General features: G+C 39.2%; 1 protein-coding gene across 2 annotated transcripts in view; it reads left to right on the top strand.

The window, feature by feature from the left end:
- KCMF1 (potassium channel modulatory factor 1) overlaps positions 1–23944 on the top strand; it is an 80201-nt gene that overhangs the window by 39601 nt on the left and 16656 nt on the right. For both annotated transcript variants that reach the window (XM_039217609.1, XM_039217608.1), the window contains 2 exons: positions 12095–12262; positions 16540–16679. In XM_039217609.1, the coding sequence (XP_039073540.1) occupies positions 12095–12262; positions 16540–16679 (308 nt within the window). The remainder of the gene's footprint in view (positions 1–12094; positions 12263–16539; positions 16680–23944) is intronic.

Genomic DNA, 23944 nt, shown 5'->3' with positions numbered 1-23944 from the left:
GTCTCAGAAGTAATTCCTCGGCCTCAGGGTTTCCCTTTGGAGAAGTTATATGATTGACAAAATCAGATCTTAGGAGTAAAGATTTGAGGGAAAAACAGTAAACATGACACTAAATGTATCCCTGTGCCACAGCAAATAAAAAGTACTGAAGACATCCACTTCTGAAACAAACAAGCAGAAACGGGTTTATTGTTGTCAGAAGGCATGCTTCAGTGGATGACCCTGTATGATAATCATTGGCTTGCCACTTAATGGTTGTGTGCTTTTGGAACAAGGTACTTAATGCCCGTGTCCTCAGTTTATTCATCTGTAAAAGAACAACAGGTCAGTGACCAAGCTGTTTCAGCAGGTGCCTGGGGCATCACGGTCAGTTAAACACTGATTGGTTATTGAAGGAACATTGCTGGGTAGAGATCCGAGGGAGATTCTCGTATGTTGTGTTATGCCCGTTTAAGTGTTTTAATTTCTTTAGTCCTTACAGGTTTGAGACTTAGTGTGTTTTTTACTAGTATTCACTTTTCCAAGTCTCTGCAAAATGTAAGCCCTAGATATTTTCATCAAAATGGTCACCATCTCTAAGGACACTTATTTTGGAAAGGCTGGAGTGCTCTGCCCTGCACCATAGACCTGCCTGGGGAGGGTTTTCAAACAGAGCAGTAGTTTCTGGGCAGAGACCAAATTACACATACATAGGAGAATCCTGGCTTCTTATTCTATTTTTACACATAAATCTGTGGCTGACAATAATCTGTTTCCCACCACCAACCCCACCGTTTGTTAGAGCTGGCAGCCAAACTTTCTGGGGCTGATGTTGCCGACTGGTAGCTGGTGCCTACAAGTATTCGGACAGCATTTTTACCTAACTCATTTTCTTTTCTCCTATAGGAACAAATACCTATTGTTCCATCCCTTTCTCTTCCCCCTCAATTTTCATCATTCAGTCATTCTTACATCAGGAAGTCTATTATAGACACACATTAATCCCTTTTCCCTTCTCTTTTTTTGAGCTCTTATCTAATTACTCTAGGAAAATATCCCCTTCTCTTTTCATTCATTCGTCAGATACTCACTGAAATCCTTCTTCTATACCTCCTCTTCCTTCATTTTATGTTTGAGTTGGAAAACAGCTCTAATCATGGCTGAATATAATAATAGATTGAGTAATATAGAAGCTTCTCTATTTACAGATAAGAGTTCCTGAAAGGCTGTTCGTCGGCTCACTCATAAGCAAGTCCATTGTTACTAAGAAAGATTTCCGTTTGCAGGCCAGGGATGCGTTTCTGTGAACTAAGAGTGTAGACTAGCTGTTTAAAACCAAGTGAACCAATCATTTGTTCCCAAAGGGGCCAACTTCCTCTATATTGAAAACTTTTAGAGATGAACTGAACTTCCCTCTTTGACAAAATGAGTAAGGAACTCTTTAATATATAACGTCCAGCCTCTGCCTTTCTGTCTACTTTTTGGGACAGATTTGAACTGGCTTTGAATCCTCCTTAGCCACAAAAGGAGTTTTATCACACTTGACAACTACCTCATAACTTTGTTGTGAGGATTAATAAAGTCATATATGTAAGCTTTCTGGCTCACAGTGATGATAGAAGTTGCACTCAGACCTCTAGAGGATAGCTCTGTGTAGCCAAGATTTGTGTTCCCTGCTGAATCTAGCACATATTAAATATTCAGTAAATAATGAAAGGATAGATGGATGCCCCTTATTGTCACATAGCACAGAACTTGTAGAATCTACCTGAAAACAGTAATGTAAACAAGTTGAGTCTTAGTACATAAAGGGTTGTTTTAAATTGCTAGGTAAATGTATCAGCTTCAGGTGGGCTACTAAGTTTGAAGAGCACATGCGCTACAAACTTCATGTTTTCTACACTTAAGTGTTCCTCTCCGTCACTCCATTCTCTTCCTTCTGGTTCTTGCCCTCCCCCCTGCGCCCCACATTCCCCACCGAACTGTGTACCTCTTTCTCATTTCTGTCTCTGCCCTTGGACTCTCTTTAACTGTAGGTCTTTTCTTGAATGGTATGTTTGTATGGGTTTCTCTACCCAGTTTTCTCTCCTCTTGACTTTCTTCCTTAACCATGGCAGAGATTTTTTAAGATTTTAAAAAATAAACATGTATAGAGTTTTGGTGGTATGTGGTGGGGTGTGTGTGTATAACTCCTGGAGTTACTTTACCTTTGCAAAGCATGATCATTTATATTTCCTCTGTGATTCTTTAATAATGATCATTTATATTTCCTCTGTGATTCTTTAATAGAAAGGGAGAAAGCTTTTCACTCCTGATCTAGGTTCCCAGATAATGAAGCATTTTAAATTTGTCTTAAATTTCTTCCTTTCGCAGTTTTGCTTCTGGAAATATCCTTTAACCATCTTCTTTAATTTTGGCTACTTCTACTTTTCACTGAGTTACAATAAATAGTTCATTAATTGCTTCTGTGTTCATCTGAGATCCTCTTCAAAGGGTTGCATGATTTTTCAACCACTTGAATACAAAGAGTCTCTTCTTGGAAATTGTCCTTAAAATTGTAAAGATGTTTTAATGACATAATTCTCTGTGCCATTCGCAGTACTAAAATTATTGTATAGCATGTGTAATATATATGCTCTGTTTTTTGTTTTTGTTTTTGTTTTTGTTTTTAAGTCACACTTATTAGAAACGCAAGGACCCAGAGGTACTCATTTGGTTGTGTGTCTGACTCTTGATTTTGGCTCAGGTTGTGATCTCACAGTTAATGACATCAAGCCCTGTGTCAGGTTCCATGCTGACAGTGCGGAGCCTGCCTGGGATTCTCTCTCTGCCCCTCCCCTGCTTGAACTTTTGCACTAACTCTCTTTCTCTCTCTCCTTTTCAAAATAAATTAACATTAAAAAAAGAAAAAGAAAAAGAAGGCCCTAACAAGATAATACTTAGATATTTTGCTAAAGTAATAAGAGGATCTTCGCCCCAAATTACATGGCACTAGAAGTCAAAATGTCATTGACAAATACTGTATAATCCCAGGTCTTCGCATTATAGGCGGGTTCTTTCCTTTTGGGTTTCTTGTCACCATATTCCTTAACAAGTCATTGCCCTTCCCTTCCTATCAGCTCTTCCCTACCTAAAAATTTATGGAAAAAACAAAAAACTATATCACCCTTTGGGTTTTTTCCTTTTTAAAGAGCTGTAAATAGGGGTATCTGTCTGGCTCAGTTGGTAGAGGCTGTGACTCTTGATATCAGCATTGTAAACAAGTTCAAGCCCCACATTGGATGTAGAAATTATTTAAAAATAAGATCTTTAAAACAAATAAATAAACAGCTGTAAATAAGTATAACAGCCTCTTTGTTTCATCTTAGAAAATTAAGGGGAGTAAAGACTTTTTACATATTATATCATTGGCTTTTAAAAAAAATTTTTTTTTAATGTTTTATTTATTTCTAGGAGAGGGAGAGAGACAGCGTGAGCAGGGGAGGGTCAGAGAGAGAGGGAGTCACAGACTCTGAAACAGGCTCCAGGCTCCGAGCTGGCAGTCAGCACAGAGCCCGATGCGGGGCTCGAACCCACGAACCGCGAGATCATGACCTAAGCGAAAGTCGGACGCTTAACCGACTAAGCCACCCAGGCGCCCCTATATCAGTGGCTTTTTAAACTTTATTTTCTATTCCCACTAGAGGGCATTCTGTCCTCTGATTTTAGTTCAAAGCTTTTGTGTATTTACTTTACAGAACTGCTAAATATAAAGATAAATGTCGAGGATATGAATGTGCTCAGATACACCTCTTACAGTTAGGAGTTGTCAGATACACGGCATTCTCTTCATTTAAATTTCATCTGTGCCAATACCAAAATTGATGTCAAACTATATTTCCTAGCATTTTTACCTCGTAGGTGAGCTTGGTCAGATGGGAGAATCACAGATACCATAACTTTATGATGCAGTGTGTGCAGTTACATTTTACAGACCCATGCTTATCCTAATTTGTGTTGCAATATGCCTAAAGCCAGATTATTCAAAGATGAGTTGCATACTTTGTTATTTGTTAACTCCATTTTGCAAGATGTATTTAATATATAGCAAATGAAACCTGAACATATTTTGTTAACCCATTAGGCCTCAGTGCTAACACCCAGTGGTTTTCCAGCCTTGCCTCTCAGGACAATATCTTATTTGACAGTATTTGAACTCTTGTTTCTGTTGTGACATCATGCTTTTCTGTAGGAACTTTCATTCTTAGCGTCTAATCAGAGGCAGCTCCATTCTTCCCATCAAGGAATTGGTAATTTGACATCAGCCACATGTATATGTTCTGTGTCAGACTGTCCCGAGCCTCCCAGCACCAGGTACGACCACAGCTGCTAACCAAAGGGCTGTGCAGCAAAGAGCCAACGTGATTTTCTCTGAGAGGAGCCATAGAGTGCCTGCAGTCGACACTAAGGGAGCAAAGTTTGTTAGTCTGTGTTATTAAAATGAATTCAGACAGACATGCTCAGAAGGGACTCTGTTTTCAGCGGGAAATCTGGGCTCCTTGTCAAAGCTAAATGAGATGTGGTAACTTGGAGTGGGAGAGGGGGAGACGTGGCTGCTGTTAAGAAACGGCTGCAGAGCCTGTGTGTGCTTCTGTGCTTTTACTTGCAGGCTTAGAGTTGCTTTCAAGTAGAAAGTGGTATGGAATCTTCTATAAAATTAGATATTGACTTAATTAGGTAGTGATTTCTAATTCTAATTTAATAACTTCCAATTTAATACTTCAAATCTGTCAACAGAAGCTTTAAAGTGTTAAATGGCAGAGCTGTTACAATGAGAAGGGCAGGCTGTATGGAAACCTTGTGGTATAAAACACTGTCACCGCCTTGACTCGTTAGTCCTAGTCCACTAATCACATCAATCTTCCATAGCATAGCTGACACCACAGGTTATTTGTAAAGTGGCTCTTCTGTTTTAAGAAACCCTGCTAAGAACTTACCTATCAGAATGTTTGATGGTATGGTTGAACTATGTGTTTGTGTTTGAAATAATAATCTTGAATCCTAGAAGTTGTTAATTATCTATAGTGTTGTAGTTAGAAAACATACATTTTAGAAATTACTCCATCAAAAATAGTTAATATTATTTTGAAAACAATAAAAACGACCCTGTTTCTAAAGATTTAATTTTTGGGGCTCCTGGGTGACTCAGTTGGCTAAGCATCCGACTTCGGCTCAGGTCATGATCTCACGGTTCATGGGTTCGAGACCCACGTCAGGCTCTGTGCTGACAGCCAGCTCAGAGCCTCGAGCCTGTTTCAGATTCTGTATTTCCCTCTCTCTCTGACCCTCCCCTGCTCACGCTGTCTCTGTCTCTGTCTCTCTCTCAAAAATAAATAAAAACATTTTAAAACATTTTTAAAGATTTAATTTTTTTACGTAATCTCTGCACCCATCGTGGGACTCGAACTCACAACCCTGAGATCAAAGGTTGCACATTCTGCTGACTGAGCCAGCCACACACGCCAACAACGCTATTTCTTAAAGATCTAATAGTTATTAAACTCCAGCTTGGTTGTAGGTGAAGCCTCCCACCACTCCACACCCTTACCTTTTAGGAGAGCCGTGGGCATCTTTTTTTTTTTTTTTTTTTTTTTTTTTTAAGTTTATTTATTCTGAGAGAGAGAGAGAGAGAGAGAAAGGGAGGGAGAGAGAGAATCCAAGCAGGCTCCACACTATCAGTACAGCGCCCAATGTGGACTCAAACTCATGAACCATGAGACCACGACCTGAGCTGAAAATCAGGAGTTGGCCACTTAACTGAGCAACCCAGGCGCTCCAAGAGCTATGGGCATGTAGATTTCAATAGCCTGGAATTATATCAGAAGAGTAAGACAGGCAAGGGATGAGCACCATCAGACGCAGAGTTGGACGGCGGCACCATCCAGGGTTGTCATAGTTTTGTTCATTTATACCAGTCAGCCGGCATCCCCACCATGGAAAGTCAGGCCTATAGAGTAACGTCAGAGGGGACATGCCAGAAGGTTAGTGTTCAAAGTGGGGTTTACCTTTCTGGCATCTTTTTAGCACAGTTCATGCTACATTTGTTTGGCAAAGTTATTGTATCCAGTTACATTAAACTTCCATTTGTGAATCTAAACAGTTATTTACCGCTTTTCAGGATTTTTATGTTTTATGTTTAAAGCATTTTCATGCCTGGCAGCTATTTTGAATAAGCAGATTTTGAAGTATTCCATCTTTTTGCTTGAAAACCATCTTTTCTGGGAAGCTTTCTTGCCCACACAATTTTCTGTTTTCTGCTTTATTTTTCTCCATAGCACTTTCTTCCAACTTGCTTTACAGCTTCATGTGTTTTTATACCTATCTTCACCCACCAAAGTGTTAGCTTCACAGGGGCAGAGCTATTGGTGTTGTTTATTACTGTCCCCCCACCAGCTAGAACATAGTAGGCACTCAATATTTATTGAATTTGCTGGAAAACTACTGGCTTGGTGCCATCATTTGGCTTTCAGTGTAATTTGGTGAGATCTCAGTACATCTCTGGAAATCTTAACAGTGAAGGCTATTTTGAGGACTGATTGTATCAAGAGGTTGTATATAGAGGTGCCGGGGTGGCTCAGTCACTTAAATTTCTGACTCTTGATTTTGGCTTAGGTCATGAGATCAAATCCCCTGCCAGGCTCTGCACTGAGCATGGAGTCTGCTTAAAATTCTCTGTCCTCCCACTTGTGGGGATGAGCACTGGGTGTTATGTGGAAACTAATTTGACAATAAACTATATGTAAAAAAAAAAAAGATTCTCTGTCCTCCCTCTGGCCCTGCCCCATTTGTGTAAGAGTGTGTGTGTGTGCGCGCGCGCACGTGTGCGCGGATATCAGTTGTATACCATAAAATCTGATAACATAATCTTATCACATTTGAATGAAATAACATAAGACTTTCAGGCATGCCTGGCCGGCTTAGTCAGAGGAATGTGTGTGATTTTTGATCTTAGGGTTGAGTTCAAGCCCCCTCATTGCATGTAGATATTACTTAAAAATAAATATGTTTTAAAATTTAAGACCTTCAAGGGCACCTGGGTGGTTCAGCTGGCCAAGCATCCAACTTGGCTCAGGTAATGATCTCATGGTTACTGCTGTCAGCAGAGCCTACTTAGGATCCTGTCTGTCCCCATCTCCCTCTGTCCCTCCCCTGCTTGTGTGTGCATTTTCTCTCAAAAGGAAATAAGCATTTAAAAAATAAAATTTAAGACCTTGAAATTTTTTTCTCATATGATTTTCACAAGCCAACCTAATAGATGAAGAAATGTAGTAGAGTACAATAAGTGATTTGCCTAAGGGCCCATTGTTAATAAGTAATAACAAAGATCCATGTTCATTTTTAAATAAAAACTTGTTCAATAAGCATTTAATGAGAATCTGCAATCTGTCATAACTATGCTAGTTTTCCACCGTGAACTGACAGCCCAAGGGCTGTTATAAGCAATCCCAGCTTTGTTTTTTTGTTTTTTATTGAAGGGGGAGGAGAATTGAAGAAAAATTGAGGGATATTTGAGAACATTTGTCAAATAAATGTAAAGAAAAAGAGTGATACTACAGATTCCTTCTGCTAGATGTGAAGGTATTACCTTTCAAGATTGCTGAGGATTCATCTCCCCCCAGAGGAAACCACTGACCAAAACTTTGTCATTCCCTTGTTTTCCTTTCATAGTTTCACTACATGTTTGATTTCCTAAACTAGATAGTGTTGTCGAACTTTAAACTATATATGTTTTTTGCATGGCGCCTGGGTATCTCAGTCGGTTTAAGCGTCCAACTCTTGTTTTCGGCTCAGTCATGATCTCACAGTTTGTGAGTTTGAGCCCCACATCGGGCTTCTTGCTGACAGTGTGGAGCCTTCTTGGGATTCTCTCTCTCCCTTTCTCTCTGCCCCTTTCTCATTGCTCTCTTTGTCTCTCTCTCAAAATAAATACATAAATAACTTTAAAAATATAGTCATGTTCTTTGAGACTTTCTTTCATACATCTGAGATTCTTGAAGTCCTTACCTGTGGCTATGATGCATTTTCTAATTCCTTCTATAATAGACCTTTGATGGGCCTTTGAGTTGTTAACATCCCCCCTCCCTTACCATGTTGCAGAAACTGCTGTGAACATTCTTCTACATTCTTCTGGTACACATGGACAAAAGATTTCCCAGAGAATATACTTAAGAGTGAAACCTCAGACTCGTTGGAATTGTGCATATTTAACTTGACTAGAATGTGAATGAAATTTTCCAAGTTGTGCTGATGTGTGCTCCCACTCGCAAAGTAGAAGTGCTTCTGTTGTATCTTCACTAGTACTTGAAATCATCAGATTTCTAGGTTTTGTCAGACTTGTACATGTGAAATGATAGCTCCTGATAATTTTATTTGTACTTCTTTGATGACTGATGAGACTGAGCATCTGTTCATTTATTTATTGGTCATTTGTGTTTGTTGTTTGTAGTGCCCACTGAAGTCTTTGCCCATTTTTAAAAAAAAATTTTTTTTTTTTTTTTTGAGAGACAGACCAACAGAGCATGAGCAGGGGAGGGGCAGAGAGAGAGAGGAGACACAGAATCTGTAGCATGCTTTAGGCTCTGAGCTATCAGCACAGAGCCCAATTCGGGGCTTGAACTTGTGAACCATGAGATCATGAGCTGAGCCAAAGTTGGACATTCAACCAAATAAGCCATCCAGGTGCCCCATTTTGCCCATTTTTCTATTGTATGTTGGTCATTTTCTTACTGATATGTCTGAGTTCTTAATGTATTCTGAATACCAAACTGTTGTACATCTTGTATGTTGCACGCATCACCAGTTTGGGTACCTTCTTGTCTTTCCATCACTCTAGGGCATTAGAAGGTAAAGAAAAAGTCTTAATTTTAATGTGATTGAATATATCTCTTTCTGGTTTGGACCATGTGTATGTGTATTTTATTTTATTTCCTATTCTGAGCTCATAAAAAATATTCTCCTACATGGCCTTTGAAGATTTTTTTTAAGTTTCCTTCGACATTTCTCTTTAAGCTGTCTGGAATTGATGTTTGTGTATGGGATCTGTGGAAGAGATCTGATTTTATTTTTCCCACATATGGATAATTACCTGTTCTGGCATCCTCCTTTCCCCACTGATCTCTCTAGGGACTCTGTTGTCATAAAATAGATTTCAACGTGTATGTATCTGTTTTGGGCTTTCTATTCTCTTTCATTGGTCAATTGATCTGTCTCTGCTGATACCATCCTCTTAATTACTGTAGCTTTATAATAGCTTTTGATATGTTGAGCAAATCTTTCCATTTTATTTTTCTTCAGGAATGTCTTGGGTTTTTTTTGGCCCTTTGCAACTTACATAAAAATTTGAGTCCACTTGTCATGTTCCACAAAAATTTCTCTTGTGATTTTGATTAGAATTGCATGGAATCCACCAATTTGGGGAGAATTGACATTTCATTTTGTTGAAGCTTTTCTTCCGTGAACTTAATATTTTTTAAAGTCCTTTAATGTCTTTAATATACACATACATTTTTTAAGTTTGGTTTTTTGTTTGTTTGTTTTTTTGAGAGAGAGCATATCCACATGTGCACCTGCACGGGCAGAGGGAAAGAGAATCTTAAGCAGGCTCCATGCCCAGTGCAAATCCCAGTTTGGGGCTTGATCTCATAAGATCATGACCTGAGCCAAAATCAAGAGTCAGACACTTAACTGACTGAGCCACCCAGGCACCTTAAGATTTTGTTTTCTTTTTAAAGTAATCTCTGCACCCAAGTGTGGGGTTTGAACCCACAACTGCGAGATCAAGAGTCGCATGCTCCAGCAACTGAGCCAGCCAGGTACCCCTGAATGTATTTTCACTAATTATCTTCATAAAGGGCTACTTTTGGTTACAGTTTTATTTACTTATTTTGAGAGAGAGAGAACGCATGGGTGGGGAAGCGGCAGAGAGAGAAGGAGAGAGAAGGAATCCTGAGCAGGCTCTGCACTATCAGTGAGATCTGGGAGATCATGACCTGAGCTAAAGTCAGACCTGAGCCACCCATGCACCCCAATTCATAGGCATTTTTTAATGCTGTTGCCAGTGACATAATTTTTTTATTGTGGTAAAACATAAAATCTATCATTATAACCTTTTTTGTATGTACAATTCAATGGCGTTAAGTACATTCACATTGTTATGCAACCAACCCCAGAATTTTTCTGCCATCCCAAACTGAAACCCTGTACCCATAAAACAGTTCCCCATTCTCCCTCTACCCAGCTCCTGGTAACCACTTTTCTACTTTGTCTATGAATTTTACTAACCTAAATACCTCATGTAAGTACAATCTTTTTTTTTTTAATGTTTTATTTATTTCTAGGAGAGAGAGAGAGAGAGAGAGAGAGAGACAGCGTGAGCAGGAGAGGGTCAGAGAGAGAAGGAGTCACAGACTCCGAAACAGGCTCCAGGCTCTGAGCTGGCAGTCAGCACAGAGCCCGACGCGGGGCCCGAACCCACGAACCGTGAGATCATGACCTAAGCGAAAGTCGGACGCTTAACCGACTAAGCCACCCAGGCGCCCCAAGTACAATCTTAAATGACATGTTTTTTAATAATAAATTTTTCTTTTTTGGAGTTATGAAATACAGTCAATGCTTTATTAGATTGGTTTTTATATTTATCAACCTTGCTTAAGATACTTAATTGTAACAATTTAGCTGTATTGAGTTTTCTGCATAACCAAGAATATTACATGTGAATGAGAGGCTTTTCCTACTATTAAACCTGGCCATCGAGTTTTAAATTCTAATTAATTTTTTTAATACCTAGATGTTGTTCGGTTCTTTTTCAAGTCTGTTGGCTGCCTCCTCTTTTAAAGCTTCTCTTTTATTTAACCTGTTAACTATTATCTGATACCTAGTTCTGATATAAACTCTGCCAGTCTGATTCTGCTGTTTCTGCAACTGCTTCCTCATGGTGCTGTGTTTTTTGTATATATTTTGTGTGTGGATTCATTCTTTGGAAGTTAATTTCTGCCAGAGGCTTGGTGGTAATGCTTGCTCCCTTAGGACCACTTTATTTATTTATTTATTTATTTAAATTTCATTTTTAAGTAATCTCAGCACCTGTCATGGAGCTTGGACTCACAACCCTGAGATCACAAGCTGCACACTCCACCAGATGAGCCAGCCAGCCATCCTCCACCACCACTTTAAACTAAATTTTTCACCTGAGAACCATTTGGAACCGTTACTTAGTTTAAATTTGGGCTCTTCACTCATTAGAGGGCTGGGCTGATATGTGCTTATGATTTTTCATTGTTTTTGGTGGTTATTTTGTGCCAAAGCAGGAGAGGGATTTCACTGGGGCAAGTTTTATAATCCCCTAGGGACGATTTCTGGCTCACCCGTGCACTGAGGGTATATTAGGGTCTCAGCTTTACAAAGAATTGCTTGGGCATCTGGGCAATTCAGCCTGTTAGGCGGCTGACTTCTGCTCACATCATGATCCTGCGGTCCTTGGGTTCGAGCCCTGCGTTGGGCTGTATGCTGTCGGTGGGCTCTGTGCTGTCGGCTCAGAGCCTGGAGCCTGCTTCGAATTCTGTGATTCCCTCTCTCTCTGCCCCTACTCCGCTCAAGCTCTGTCTCTGTCTCAAAAATAAACATTAAAAAAAATTTTTTTACAAGGAATTACTTGTTAGACACTCCACCTTCAGCAGACTTTGGTCTTCACTTCCTGTGCTTTGTCCTGCAACACTGTGAAAATCCAAGCTCAGATTTTTACCTGCTTTGGTCAATGAATGCCTGCCCCCTTTAGTGATTCTAGTTACCAATTCCTCTTTCACTTGGTCTTTATCCACTTGCTCGCTCATCAAGGCATTTTTAAAGTTGTTTTTTACATTTTATCAAATCTTTTCAGTCATATTCATTAGGAATGTAAAGCACAGTAACAAATCCACTACATTGTTGGCTGTTCCCGTATCATCTTACTATGTTGTTTCTAGTCATTTTGGAAAGGAAACTTGGAGTTAAATCTGTACCTTAAAAAATGTATAAAAATGAGATGGAGTGGGGCCTATTACAGCTGCTAATTAATGATATTTCTTTTTTTTTTTAATAGGTGTCAGCTGTGATGCATGTTTAAAAGGAAATTTTCGAGGTCGCAGATATAAGTGTTTAATTTGCTACGATTACGATCTTTGTGCATCTTGTTATGAAAGTGGTGCAACAACCACAAGGCATACAACTGACCACCCAATGCAGTGCATATTAACAAGGGTAGATTTTGGTACGTATTTCCTTCACATTCTAATGGTTTGTCCTTGAGAATTTCGTGTACGTGCGTGAAGACGGTTGAAGGCAAAATGTTCTAAAACTGTTCCTAATAGCATACATTAAAAATAACATGAATCTTTTATATTCTGAATAATTCTCGTAATCCTAGCCTAACTATTCATAAAAGCCATTCAGGTATCTAGAAAATGGACAAGGTATGAGATGGAAAGAGTGCATCAATAAAGAAGGAGTGAATAAATGGACCGTTGGTGCCAGCAGCGGGCAAGTATTCTTGCCCTGGCTCTCGTAAAGCACACTGTTTCTATGGTTGACTAGAAGCCCTTGTTAATCCATAAGAAAAGCTATAAAATGTTTCATGCTAGAATTTCTTACCTAGTTGGCACTTGGGGGTTTGTTTTTGTTTTAGAAGAGAGCGCGCGAGTGGACGCAAGAGGGAGGGAGAGAGAATCTTAAGCAGGCTCCTTGCTCGACACAGAGCTTTTCTCTTTCCAGCCATCCTAGTGGGTGTGAAGTGGTGTCTCATATGGTTTTTGTTTGCATTTCTCTGATGGCTAATGACAGTGATAGTAACCATCTTTTCTTGTGCTTACTGGCCGGCCATTTGTATATCTACATTGGAGAAATGTCTATTCAGATCCTTTGCCCATTTTTTAAATTGGGTAATATGTCTTTTTATTATTGAGTTTTATTATTTCCTTATATACTCTTTATAAAAGCTCCTCATCAGGTGGATGATTTGCAGAAATTTTCTCCCATTTCATGGGTTGTCTTTTCACTTTTTTGATGATGTGTTTTGAAGCACAAAGGTTTTCAATTTTTTTGTTGTTGATTTATTTATTTTGAGAGAGAGAAGTAGAGAGTGAGTTGGGGAGTGGCAGAAGGAGAGAGGGAGAGAGAATCCCAAGCAGGCTCTGTACTGACATGCAGGGCTCAAACTCCCAAACCATGAGATCATGACCTGAGTCAATCCAGTGTTGGATACTTAACCAACTGAGCTACTCAGGCGCACTACAAAAGTTTAAATTTTGATGATGTCCAGTTTATCTTTTTTTTCTTTTGTTTTGATTTTGGTGTCATATCTAAGAAACCATTACCCAGTCTAAGATCATAAAGATTTAAATTTTTGTTTTTTTCTAAGAGTTTTATCGTTTTTACTTTTACATTTTTTTTTAAAGTTTTATTTACTTAACTAATCTCTACACGCAGTGTAGGGCTTAAATTCACAAACCCGAGATCAAGAGTCACATGCTCTTCCTACTGAGCCAGTCAGGCACCACTTATGCTTTTACATTTAGATCTTTGATCCGTGTTGCATTAAATTTTGTGTATGGAATGATGAGGTAGATCATTGATTTGCATATGGGTGTCCATTTGTCTCAGCATCATTTATTGAAAAAGAGTATTCTTTTTTTTTTTTTTATGTTTGTTTATTTTTGAGAGAGAGCAGGAGAAGGGGAAGGGGCAGAGAGAGAGAGGGTGACACAGAATCTGAAGCAGGCTCCAGGCTCTGAGCTGTCAGCACAGAGCTGGATGCAGGGCTGAAACCCACAGATCATACAATCATGACCTGAGCTGAAGTCGGACGCTTAACTTACTGAGCCACCCAGGCGCCCCTGAAAAAGACTATTCTTTACACAGTGAATTGTCTTAGCATCCTTGTTGAGAATCAGTTGATCTGAAGGGAAAGGGGTAGGGGAATGGTGTAATGTTGGTCATATGGTACAGAGTTTCATTATGCAAGATGAATAAGCTCTCGAGAGCTAATGTACAGTATGGTGACCATAGTTAACAATATTGTATTGAATACTTAAAATTTTTGGAGAGGATAGATCTTAAATTTTTTTTAACACACACACACACTCAGAGGTAACTATATAGACATGGCGATATTTTCACAGTGCACACTACATCAGAACATCAAGTTGTATACCATAAATATACACAATTTTTATGTGTCTAAGATAGCTTAACACAGCTATTAGAAAAGTCAGTTGACCATAAATGTGTCTTTCCTTAGAGTCTCATTGCTTTGCAGATCTGTCTATGTGCTAGGATCACAGTCTTAATTGCTGTAAACTACTAGTAAGCTTTGAAATTGACCACTATGAGTCCTCCAGCTTTGTTTTGTTTTGTTTTTTCAAGATTGTTTTGAGTATTCTAGATCCCTTGAGTTTCTATGCAAGAATTTTAGCATCACCTTGTCACATTTCTGCAAAGAAGCCAACTGGGATTTTGATGGGGATTGTTTTAAATCTGTAGATCAGTTTGGAGAGCAACAGTGAACTAATGCTAATCAGTGAACATGAGATGTTTTTCCATTTGTTTAGTTTGTCTTTAATATTATTAAAAAATTTTTTTAGTGTTAATTTATTTTTGAGACAGAGAGAGAGCATGAACAGGGGAAGGGCAGAGAGAGAAAGGGAGACAGGGAATCCAAAGCAGGCTTCAGGTTCCGAGCTGTCAGCACAGAGCCTGACGCAGGGCTGAAACTGGTCAACCATGAGATTATGACCTGAGCCAAAGTCGATGCTTAACCAACTGAGCCACCCAGGCGCCCTGGTCTTTAATATTTTTTTAACAAAGTTTTATAACTACCAGAGGCTGTGTTTTACACTTCCTCTTTAAATGTATTACTAAGGATTTTATTCTTCTTGCTATTGTAAGTGGATTTTTAAAATTTTATTTTTGGATTGTTCACAGCATGTGCATAGAAAAATAGTTGGTTTTTGTATGGATCCTATATCCTATGATGTTTTTGTTGTTTATTCTAAAAGTTTTTTTATTGGATTTTTAAGGATTTTCTATATGCAGAGTCATGTCATCTGCTAATTACAGATGGTTCCACTTCTTCTTTCCCTCTAGCTGCTTTTCCTTTCATTTTCTTGCCCAATTACTAGACCCTCCAGTAAAATAATGAATAGAAATGGCTAAAGCAGACACTCTTGTCTTGTTCCAGGTCTTAGGGAGGAAAACATCCAGTCTTTCACCAATAAATGTGATGTTAGCTATGGTTTTTTTGTAGATGTCCTTTATCAGATGAAGAAGTTTGTTCTTTTGTATATTTATCCCCACCAATCCCAAATCTACCTGGCAAGTCTTATGCGTATAATAAATAATATATGTATGGGGGAGGGCAAATATTTTTAAGATAGCCTAAATCTTCCTAAAAATTAATGTAAACAAATCTCTCACATAACAAATACTCTTTCTCTTATAAAATTTTCTCTTATAAAAATGATCATATCGTATTAAGCATTTGTTTCATGTTAAGTATAGTTCTTTGGAATGAAGTGACATAACATACTTTCAATTGCATTTCCTTTTGTGTTACTAATGAAGAAAAACAGACTTATTTCTTGAGATATACTAAAGAGGCAAACAAATGATTCCCCGAGAATACCACTAATCCGTCCCTTCTTCAGTAACCAACATGGACAGAGTATGTTGCGGCAGTACTTCATTCAAGTTAGCATTTTTACAAGAACTGAGTGTGGAGGGTCCTTCCTGCTGGAAGAATAGTGTGTGCTTTGGACAAATAGCTGTGTCTGGGGGTTGGCATATTGATCACAGTTGCCTATTCCGAGCACTTGTGTTCTTGTGTTATGATACACCCTGCTGATTCTTTTTTTTTTTTTTTTTTTTTAAGATTTTTATTTTAAGTAATCTCTATACCAAATGTGGGTCACGAACTCACAACTCCGAGATGAGAAGCCACACACACTCCCCGGACTGAGCCAGCTGGCACCTCTCACCCTGCTGATTCTTTGTGTTGACACTGTCATTACTACACATACAAAGAAAAAATAAATTACAGTAAAATTAGAACTCGATGTGAAATGAGAGATGTTTCAGAATTAAATAAAGGGAGGACGCCCGGCTGGCTCAGTCAGAAGAGCCTGCAACTCTTGATCTTGAGGTCGTGAGTTCAAGCTCCACGTTGGGTATAGAGAGTACTTAAAAATAAATCTTTAAAAAATTCAAAATTAAACAAAAGGATAAAAAGTTTGTTTTTCTCTTAAGGCAATAATAGCTATGTGGGCGGAAAAGAAATTTTGGAGGAGGTGTCTTGGAGTCCCAGGCAAAAGAAGGTGTTGCACATAAGAGGGACCTAAGCTAAGTACTCTTTGACAGGGTGAGGTTTTTAGAGATTCCCAAGGTTTTGGTACATAATTGTTTCACATTATTGTACCTACCATATGTTTATATGTTCACATACGAAAAGGAAATAAGAATTATTATTTCTCACTGCAGTTCCACTTTATTTTTCAGATTTGTACTATGGTGGGGAAGCTTTCTCTGTAGAGCAGCCACAGTCTTTTACTTGTCCCTATTGTGGAAAAATGGGCTATACGGAGACATCTCTTCAAGAACATGTTACTTCTGAGCATGCAGAAACATCAACAGAAGTGGTAAGTGAAGCCACTTGTATCTAAAGTGATGTGTTAACGCACATTATTTCTAACAAAAGTAAAGCTAGGTCGCTATCTTCTGTCTCCTACTAAGTGGACTGATACTGTTTGCATAATAATTATTAAAATGATCTTTTAACAGCAAGTTTTACGCATCCTAGGAGGTGGCGTGTGTGCCACCTAACACGCTTGGTTTATCCACACTGGCCATTCTCGCCCTGTTGCAAAAGCACGGTGTGGGATCTTGACCAAATTCAGGAGACATTAGCAAATGTGCCGTGAACGGGTTATAGACACCCCACCCTGCAGCACAGCTCTTTCTGAAAAGCAGGTATTCTTGCTACCTGCTTAATTTTTCTTCTACAAGGATGTCTTTGTAATGAAATTTTAAAATCTTAAGTCAGAGGTAGTAATTCATTGTTACATCTCATTATAACGTATCGCTTACTTTGTTTTCATTAGGTCAGATCTCTTGGTTCATTGGTCAGAGCTCTAAGGTCCCTACAAGTTCCTTCTACTCTAATCTTTCCCAACTGGCTAAGAGCCAAGGACCTGGAATAATGCACAAAGGAAATCTTGCCTTGAAAGCTTTTTGGATAGTTAACTTGACATCTGAGTCAGCATATATTCAGTTTTTAAGAAATGATAAAGTACACCCAAAAGAGTGCCCTTCCCCCCTTTACTATTGGTAATAATAGATCAAGTGAGAGATGAGAATTGGAACTGTAGATCTGGGATTTGGAGAATTTTGGCACAAGCAATTGCACATTGCACATCAACTAATGTTGCATTGTACATCAAGCCCCTAAATGTCTCCAAAACAAATTAGCTGAAACTCAAGAGCAATAGGGTGTCCAAGGACATACGGCTGCCGAGGGGCAGAGCCAGGTGTTTGGACTCAGCCGGAGTCCCTCTGGGTTGTAGAGTCCCTACGTAACCACCGTCCTATTTTATCTCCGCTACAGCCCTGCTTTCACAAAGCTGTGAGTAGTACAGGCTCACTTTTATTCCCATTTACACTGCTTACTTGGATGCTTACAGTTGCTTGTAAGGTGTGTAGTTAAAACAGTTGGTCAGTGGACATTATGTGGTCCTGAAGCCAGATTTTCCCATCTAGCAGCTCAGAACTGCTCTCATCTGGCAGCTTGGGGAGCCTCAGAACACTGTTGGCACATTTTACTACTGTTCTTAATTTGTTGTTCTTATTTTGTAAAGGTGACTTTGCTTCCTTTTGGTACAGTCCCAGCTACCAGTATGAGGAATGTGGACTTGACCGCATCTCCATCCTCATTGTTGTGGGAAATTTGGAATAATTTCTTTTTGACTTAATTTCTGTTACCAGATACAACAGAGAGGGGTGTCTCTTCCTGAACCAGGCATTCTTAACATCCTCACTAACCAGTAGGCCCTGGTATAGTACCTTCATCACTCCACCAGGGCAGGACAGCTACTTAGTTTTCCACACTCAAAATTGGAGACTCCAGCAGAAAATTGAGTCATTTCCATGAGTGAAAAGCTAGTTTTTTTAAATAAGAATTAGTAGTTCTGCCTCAGCAGCTTTGCCTTTATTTTTTTTCCTGAAAGTAAATACTCATAATTTGTTTACACTTCTCTATACCTGATACACAGTTTGAAAATTAAATATTTACCATCTGCAAATGGTTTAGTGGTCTGTCTCTCATAAGTCATGTTCAGTTTGTGCCTTTATTAAGTTCCCAAGGTTTTGGTACATAGTTCAAGACACTGGCCATACTGTTTTTAAAATTCTTTTTTGTGGAGTATTTTAAGGATTGCTCTCTCCTCACCAGCCCTTAGTCTGCACGAACACTGCATCTGCCCTCTGTTTCCACCCAGGCATTTCAGAGTGAAAAACGGCAAACAGACAAGAATCTTTGATGTGAAGGTGCAGGGTTTTCTCTTCTTCACTTCATGTGAGTCCTGTCCTCCTCAGTGCAAGGCTGGCACTACGTATGGCTTACTGACTAGTGTCTGTTCTGAAGGATTGGGGTCTCTGCCACCAGTTATTAAGTATTTTGAGTGCCTCTCTGTATACACGTGAGCATATATAAATGTCCAGATAATGTTACTAGGTGTCCCTTCTCATCCCACCCCCTATCCAAGTATTTTGCCGAGGTTATGGTTAGTCAAACGTGGAAAACTTCTGGAGTTCAAGAGTGACTCATGGTATTTTGGTGGGGGACTCATCTGTACCTCATTTTCTAGTCCTGTTTACATTTTTCTTTTTTCTTTTTAGAGAGAGAGAGAGAGGACACAAGTAAATGAGGGGGAGAGGGAGAGAGAGAGAGAGAATCCCAGGAGTGGCAGAGACAGAGAAGTGGGGCTTACCTGAAGCAGAGCTTGAGTTCACCCATTGTGGGACTTGAACTCACAAACTGTAAAATCATGACCTGAGCTGAAGTCAGATGCTTTAACAACTGAGCCACCCAGGCGCCCCACCTACATCTTTGTTTTTAAATGCTTAATATGCTACCTTGCTTTGTTCCTTCCATGTGTTGGCTAGGCCATGGGTTTGTACCATCATGGGACTTAAGGATCTCGCTCCTCTAACCAGCATCTGTTTGGAACATTTAGGGGTAAAAGAATACATCACTGTAGATATTATTCTCACCACCAGTAAGCGTTTACCAATACCAGACATAGCTAGTAAGAAAGTCTCCTGAAGGTTAATTTTTAAAACAACTGTGTAGGGGCACCTGGATGGCTCAGTCAGTTAAGTGTGTGACTTCAGCTCAGGTTATGATCTCATGGTTCATGAGTTCAAGCCCCACATCAGACTCTACACTGCAGAGCCTACTTGGGATTCTCTCTCTCTCCCCTCTCTCTGCCCCTCCCCCCCCTTTTTCTCAAAATAAATAAATAGATGTTTTTTAAAAAGAAGAAACAAAACAACCTTATGGACAACTATATAACTTTGTCTATATATATGTTTTCTTTTTCAAATAGGGACTCTAAAGACTTCAAATTGAGATTTCTCTCCCTGCTTAAGATTAATTTGTGATTACTCAAGAGACTCTGAGTTTGAGGGTATGGATGGAAGACCCTTCAAAATCAGATACTGTGAAAAACAACATCTGACATAGAATGCATAGTTAAGGTGATTGCTAGTTAAAAATTTAAAAAGTAGATTGAGTATAGCCTCAGAAGTCTTTTTTTTTCCACCTAAGTTTTTATTTATTGATTCTGAGAGAGAGCGAGAGCAAGCACGAGCAGGGTAGGGACAGAGAGAGAATCCCTCACTGTCAGCACAGAGCCCGATGCAGGGCTTGAACCCACAAACCGTGAGATCATGACCTGAACAGAAACCAGAGTCAGACGCTTAACCAACTGAGCCACTCAGGCAGCCGTCAGGAGTCTCTCTGTAAACTAAATGTGATAAACAATGTGATTTTGAGATTAAGCACAAATTCTTAAATCCCTCTTAGTTACCATGAGTTTTGGTAGATTGGGTAATGGAAAGAATTAAGAGGGGAAGTAGTACAGTATGTAATTTTAAAATCCATCAACCTCGTAGTAGAAGTAAGCAATAGTGGTCAAATGGGATTGCAGATACGAAGAAGGATTATTGAGAAAGTATTAGGATGGTGGAAGAAACATGGTAGGTAGAAAAGCTTTTCTTTGGACATAAAAGAGCATTGAGAGGTGACTCCTGAAATTTTTCTTAAATCTTATATATTTGAGCTTGCACTGTATGTAGCTAATTAGAAGACCTTCAGAGATTTTGTTGTTTGTAGATGAAATGTGCTGCAACGTTTCATTAAAGATATGTAGTTAGTTTTCTTTCAGTTCTTAGTCTACTAAATCTCTTGTAATTTTTCTGAAGAATATTATGCTTGAAAGATAAAAGCACTTTTTGATTTACTGACATTTTCTTCCCACTTCCAAAAATGTATGTGTTAATGTATTATTCTGTTTATAATAACAACAGGCCTCTAATAGGTCATTGCTGGGAACTTTGTGCTTTCTGTTTTTCATTTGATTGACTCCTTTTCATTACTCTCCAGAAAAGGGATTAGGGTAGTGTCCAGCTTTTAAGTGCTCTTCATTTATGTTAATTATACATTTCTCCCTCTCCCCCCTCTTTTTTAATGTTTATTTATTTTTGAGAGAGACAGTGAGAGAAACAGTGTGAGCGAGAGAGGGGCAGAGAGAGGGAGACACAGAATCTGAAGCAGGCTCCAGGCTCTGAGCGGTCAGCAGAGAGCCTGATGTCAGAGCCTGATGTGGGGCTCAAGCCCACGAACCACCAGGTTATGACCTGAGCCAAAGTCAGATGCTCAACTGACTGAGCCACCCAGGCGCCCCTCCCCCCTTGTTAAATTTTATTTATTTTGAGAGAGAAAGCGAGCAGGGGAGGGGCAGAGAGAGAGAGATGGACAATCTCAAGCAGGCTCTGCATGGTCAGTGTGGATGGAGCCCAGAGAGGGGTTTAAAGTCACCAACCTGTAAGATCATGACCTGAGCCGATCAAGAGTCAGACACTTAATCAACTGAGCCACCCAGGCACCCCCATTTCCCTCCCTTTTCAGTGAAGACTTAGATGTGTTTCTAACAAATAGAGTTTAATTTTGAAATGTATAGTTGTACTGTGTTCCATTTATAAGAAATAAAAACCAAGGAGAAAGAACGATTTTGGAAATTTCCCATAGTCTGACTTGAGACAGTTTTATTTTGAATAATAATTCTTAGGGCATCTGGTTGGCTCAGTCAGAAGAGCATGAGACTCTTGATTTCAGGGTTGTGAGTTTGAGCCCCACATTGGGTGTAGAGATTACATGCATACATACATACAGTTTAAAAATTAATAACAGTTCTTATGGAGAAAAATGATAGCATAAAAGGACCTTTGAATTTTTTTTTCATGATTCAGAATAATGGGCTCTAGCTGGCAACTTACTTGGTATTTAAACAGTTTGAGTGTCATAGAGCACAGAAGAGAATTTTACCATCATTGTCGTGGCAATTTGTATATAAAGTATTAGATCAAATCTGCAAGCCAAATTAGCATGATTTATTCATGAAGGCTAAGAGAAGTGACATATGTTTTAAATTGTGTATAGGACTTTTCGATCCTTATCTTCAATATGTTGGTATTTCACTAAGAGACTGTTTTAATATGTAGGTATGTGGAGTTAACTTCCCAACACCTGTATTTCCTTATTAGGGACAACAGTGGAGTGAACCACAATTTTTAAAAATCTTCTAATCTAATTTTATACACTTTCTTAAATATTTTTAACTACCTACTTACCCTTTTAATCAGATAGTCAGAAAAGGTAAGCGTTGAAAAGCCAGATATACATTAAAAGAAAAAAATAGGTTTTGACTTTTACTGTTTGCATTCTTTATCAGAGAATGTAGTTGGATGCTGTCTGCTTTTCTGTGAACTAACAGGATATTTTATTTAATAATGGTATAGAAATACATAGGATTTGAAAACTGCTGCAGGCAAACCCTGTTGCCACTGCTCAGCTGTGTTTAGCTAGAGAGATTGTAGAAGATTAGGATTTGGTACTTTGGTACTTTGTGCTTTTCATTACTTTTGACTCCAAACACTTTGTATTGTATAAATAGGTTTTTCTGTCTTTAGTGTTTGGCTATCTTTGCATATTTTTAAATAATAGTTATTTTGAACACATTTACTTGTTTAAAATCAGATTGTGGTACTTTTTTTTTTTAACGTTTATTTTTGAGAGAAAGAGACAGAGTGCAAGCAGTGGAGGGGCAGAGAGAGGGAGAGACACAGAATCTGAAGGAGGCTCCAGGCTCTGAGCTGTCAGCACAGACCCCAACATGGGGCTTGAATCCATGAACTGTGGGATCATGACCTGAGCCAAAGTTGGGCACTTGACCAACTGAGCCACCCAGGCACCCCAAGATCATAGAACTTTTGATTTTAAGAGTGATAGAGCCATTAATATCCCAGCAGATTTTTTGGGGTTGTGAGCAGGGAAGGAAATGATAGGAGGCATTTTGGGCCAGATTTGTTCTGGGATAATCCCTTACACGTGTGTCAAGACATTTAAAAAATCTATTTCTATAAGTGATCAGTTCCTTAAATGCCTGCTATTTTAGAGTATGTTGTTTTTCCTGGGAAGGGTTTTCATTGCTTTCTCCTTTCTTATGTGCTGAAGTTAAAGTAAAATCCTGTAAGGGAAGGGAAACAGGCAGTTTCCTGAATGGAAAGAATGCCTAATGGGAAGGGGAGCACTGGGTAAAATAGAGGTGTTACACATATTCGTTTTGAATTCCTTTTTTTTTTTTTCTTTAGCCACTGGTCTGCTTTCTTCTTTGTCCTATAAGATACTGGTTAGTCTAGTGTAGTGTGCAGACAGCTACTTTTAAGTCAAAGAAATATTCTGCAGGGTTTGTAGGAAGATTTGTAGGGAGGATGGTATAAAGATGGGAGCTCTCCAACAACTGTTGGCACATTACAGGTGGCTCAGAAGTCCTTTAAATGCTTTTCGGCCTTGTCTCTTCTTTTCCAGACCTGCCCCTCAGATTTAAAAAAAAAAACAAAAAACCTAGTAAGAAAATTATTTGAAAGTTCCAGTCTTGATATTCATAGCTGAGGTCATCTTTTTCTAGGAAGCTCTAGCAAACTCAATCTTACTTGACAAACTGGTTATGCCCTTGAGAAGAGGAACCAGCAAAGCTTCAATCCTCATCAGACTCTAACTTAAACTCACTGTGAACCACACAGACCACTGACTTAGGTAGAGTTTATTTCTGATTCTTCACTAAAATTGCTGCTTGCTCTAGGGCACTGCCTTCCTGCCCCTGTCCCCTGTGTTCAGGGTTCTTACACCACTAAGCACTAAGAGGTTCCCATTTCCTTTTCTTCCTCAAAGTCTACAAGTAAATATATAGCTTACACTGGGGTAGATAAAGAAAGTGGAGCTTACATTGGGGTTTTTCTTCTTAGTGCTTAGATATGGGTGCTCATATCTAGAGTGAATTGTGGGCAGGAAAAAGAAAAGAGACACCTGAAGCCTTTGGAGTTATTTTTTACTGTTGCTAAATTATTTTTAAAAAAATTTTTAAATGTTTTATTTTTAGAGAGCACGAGCCAGGAGGGACAGAGAGAGAGGGAGACACAGAATCTGAAGCAGGCTGCAGACTGCAGGCTCTGAGCTGTCAGCACAGAGCCCGACATGGGGCTTGAACCCACAAACTGTGAGATCATGACCTGAGCCGAAGTCGGACACTTAACTGACTGAGCCACCCAGGTGCCCCATCAGTGTACA

This window comes from Hyaena hyaena, unplaced genomic scaffold, assembly GCF_003009895.1.
Source record: "Hyaena hyaena isolate Hyena2069 unplaced genomic scaffold, ASM300989v1 scaffold_699, whole genome shotgun sequence".
Taxonomy (NCBI): Eukaryota; Metazoa; Chordata; class Mammalia; order Carnivora; family Hyaenidae; genus Hyaena; species Hyaena hyaena.
The sequence above is the reverse complement of the archived record's forward strand: the minus strand, read 5'-3'. Positions and strand labels throughout refer to the sequence as shown.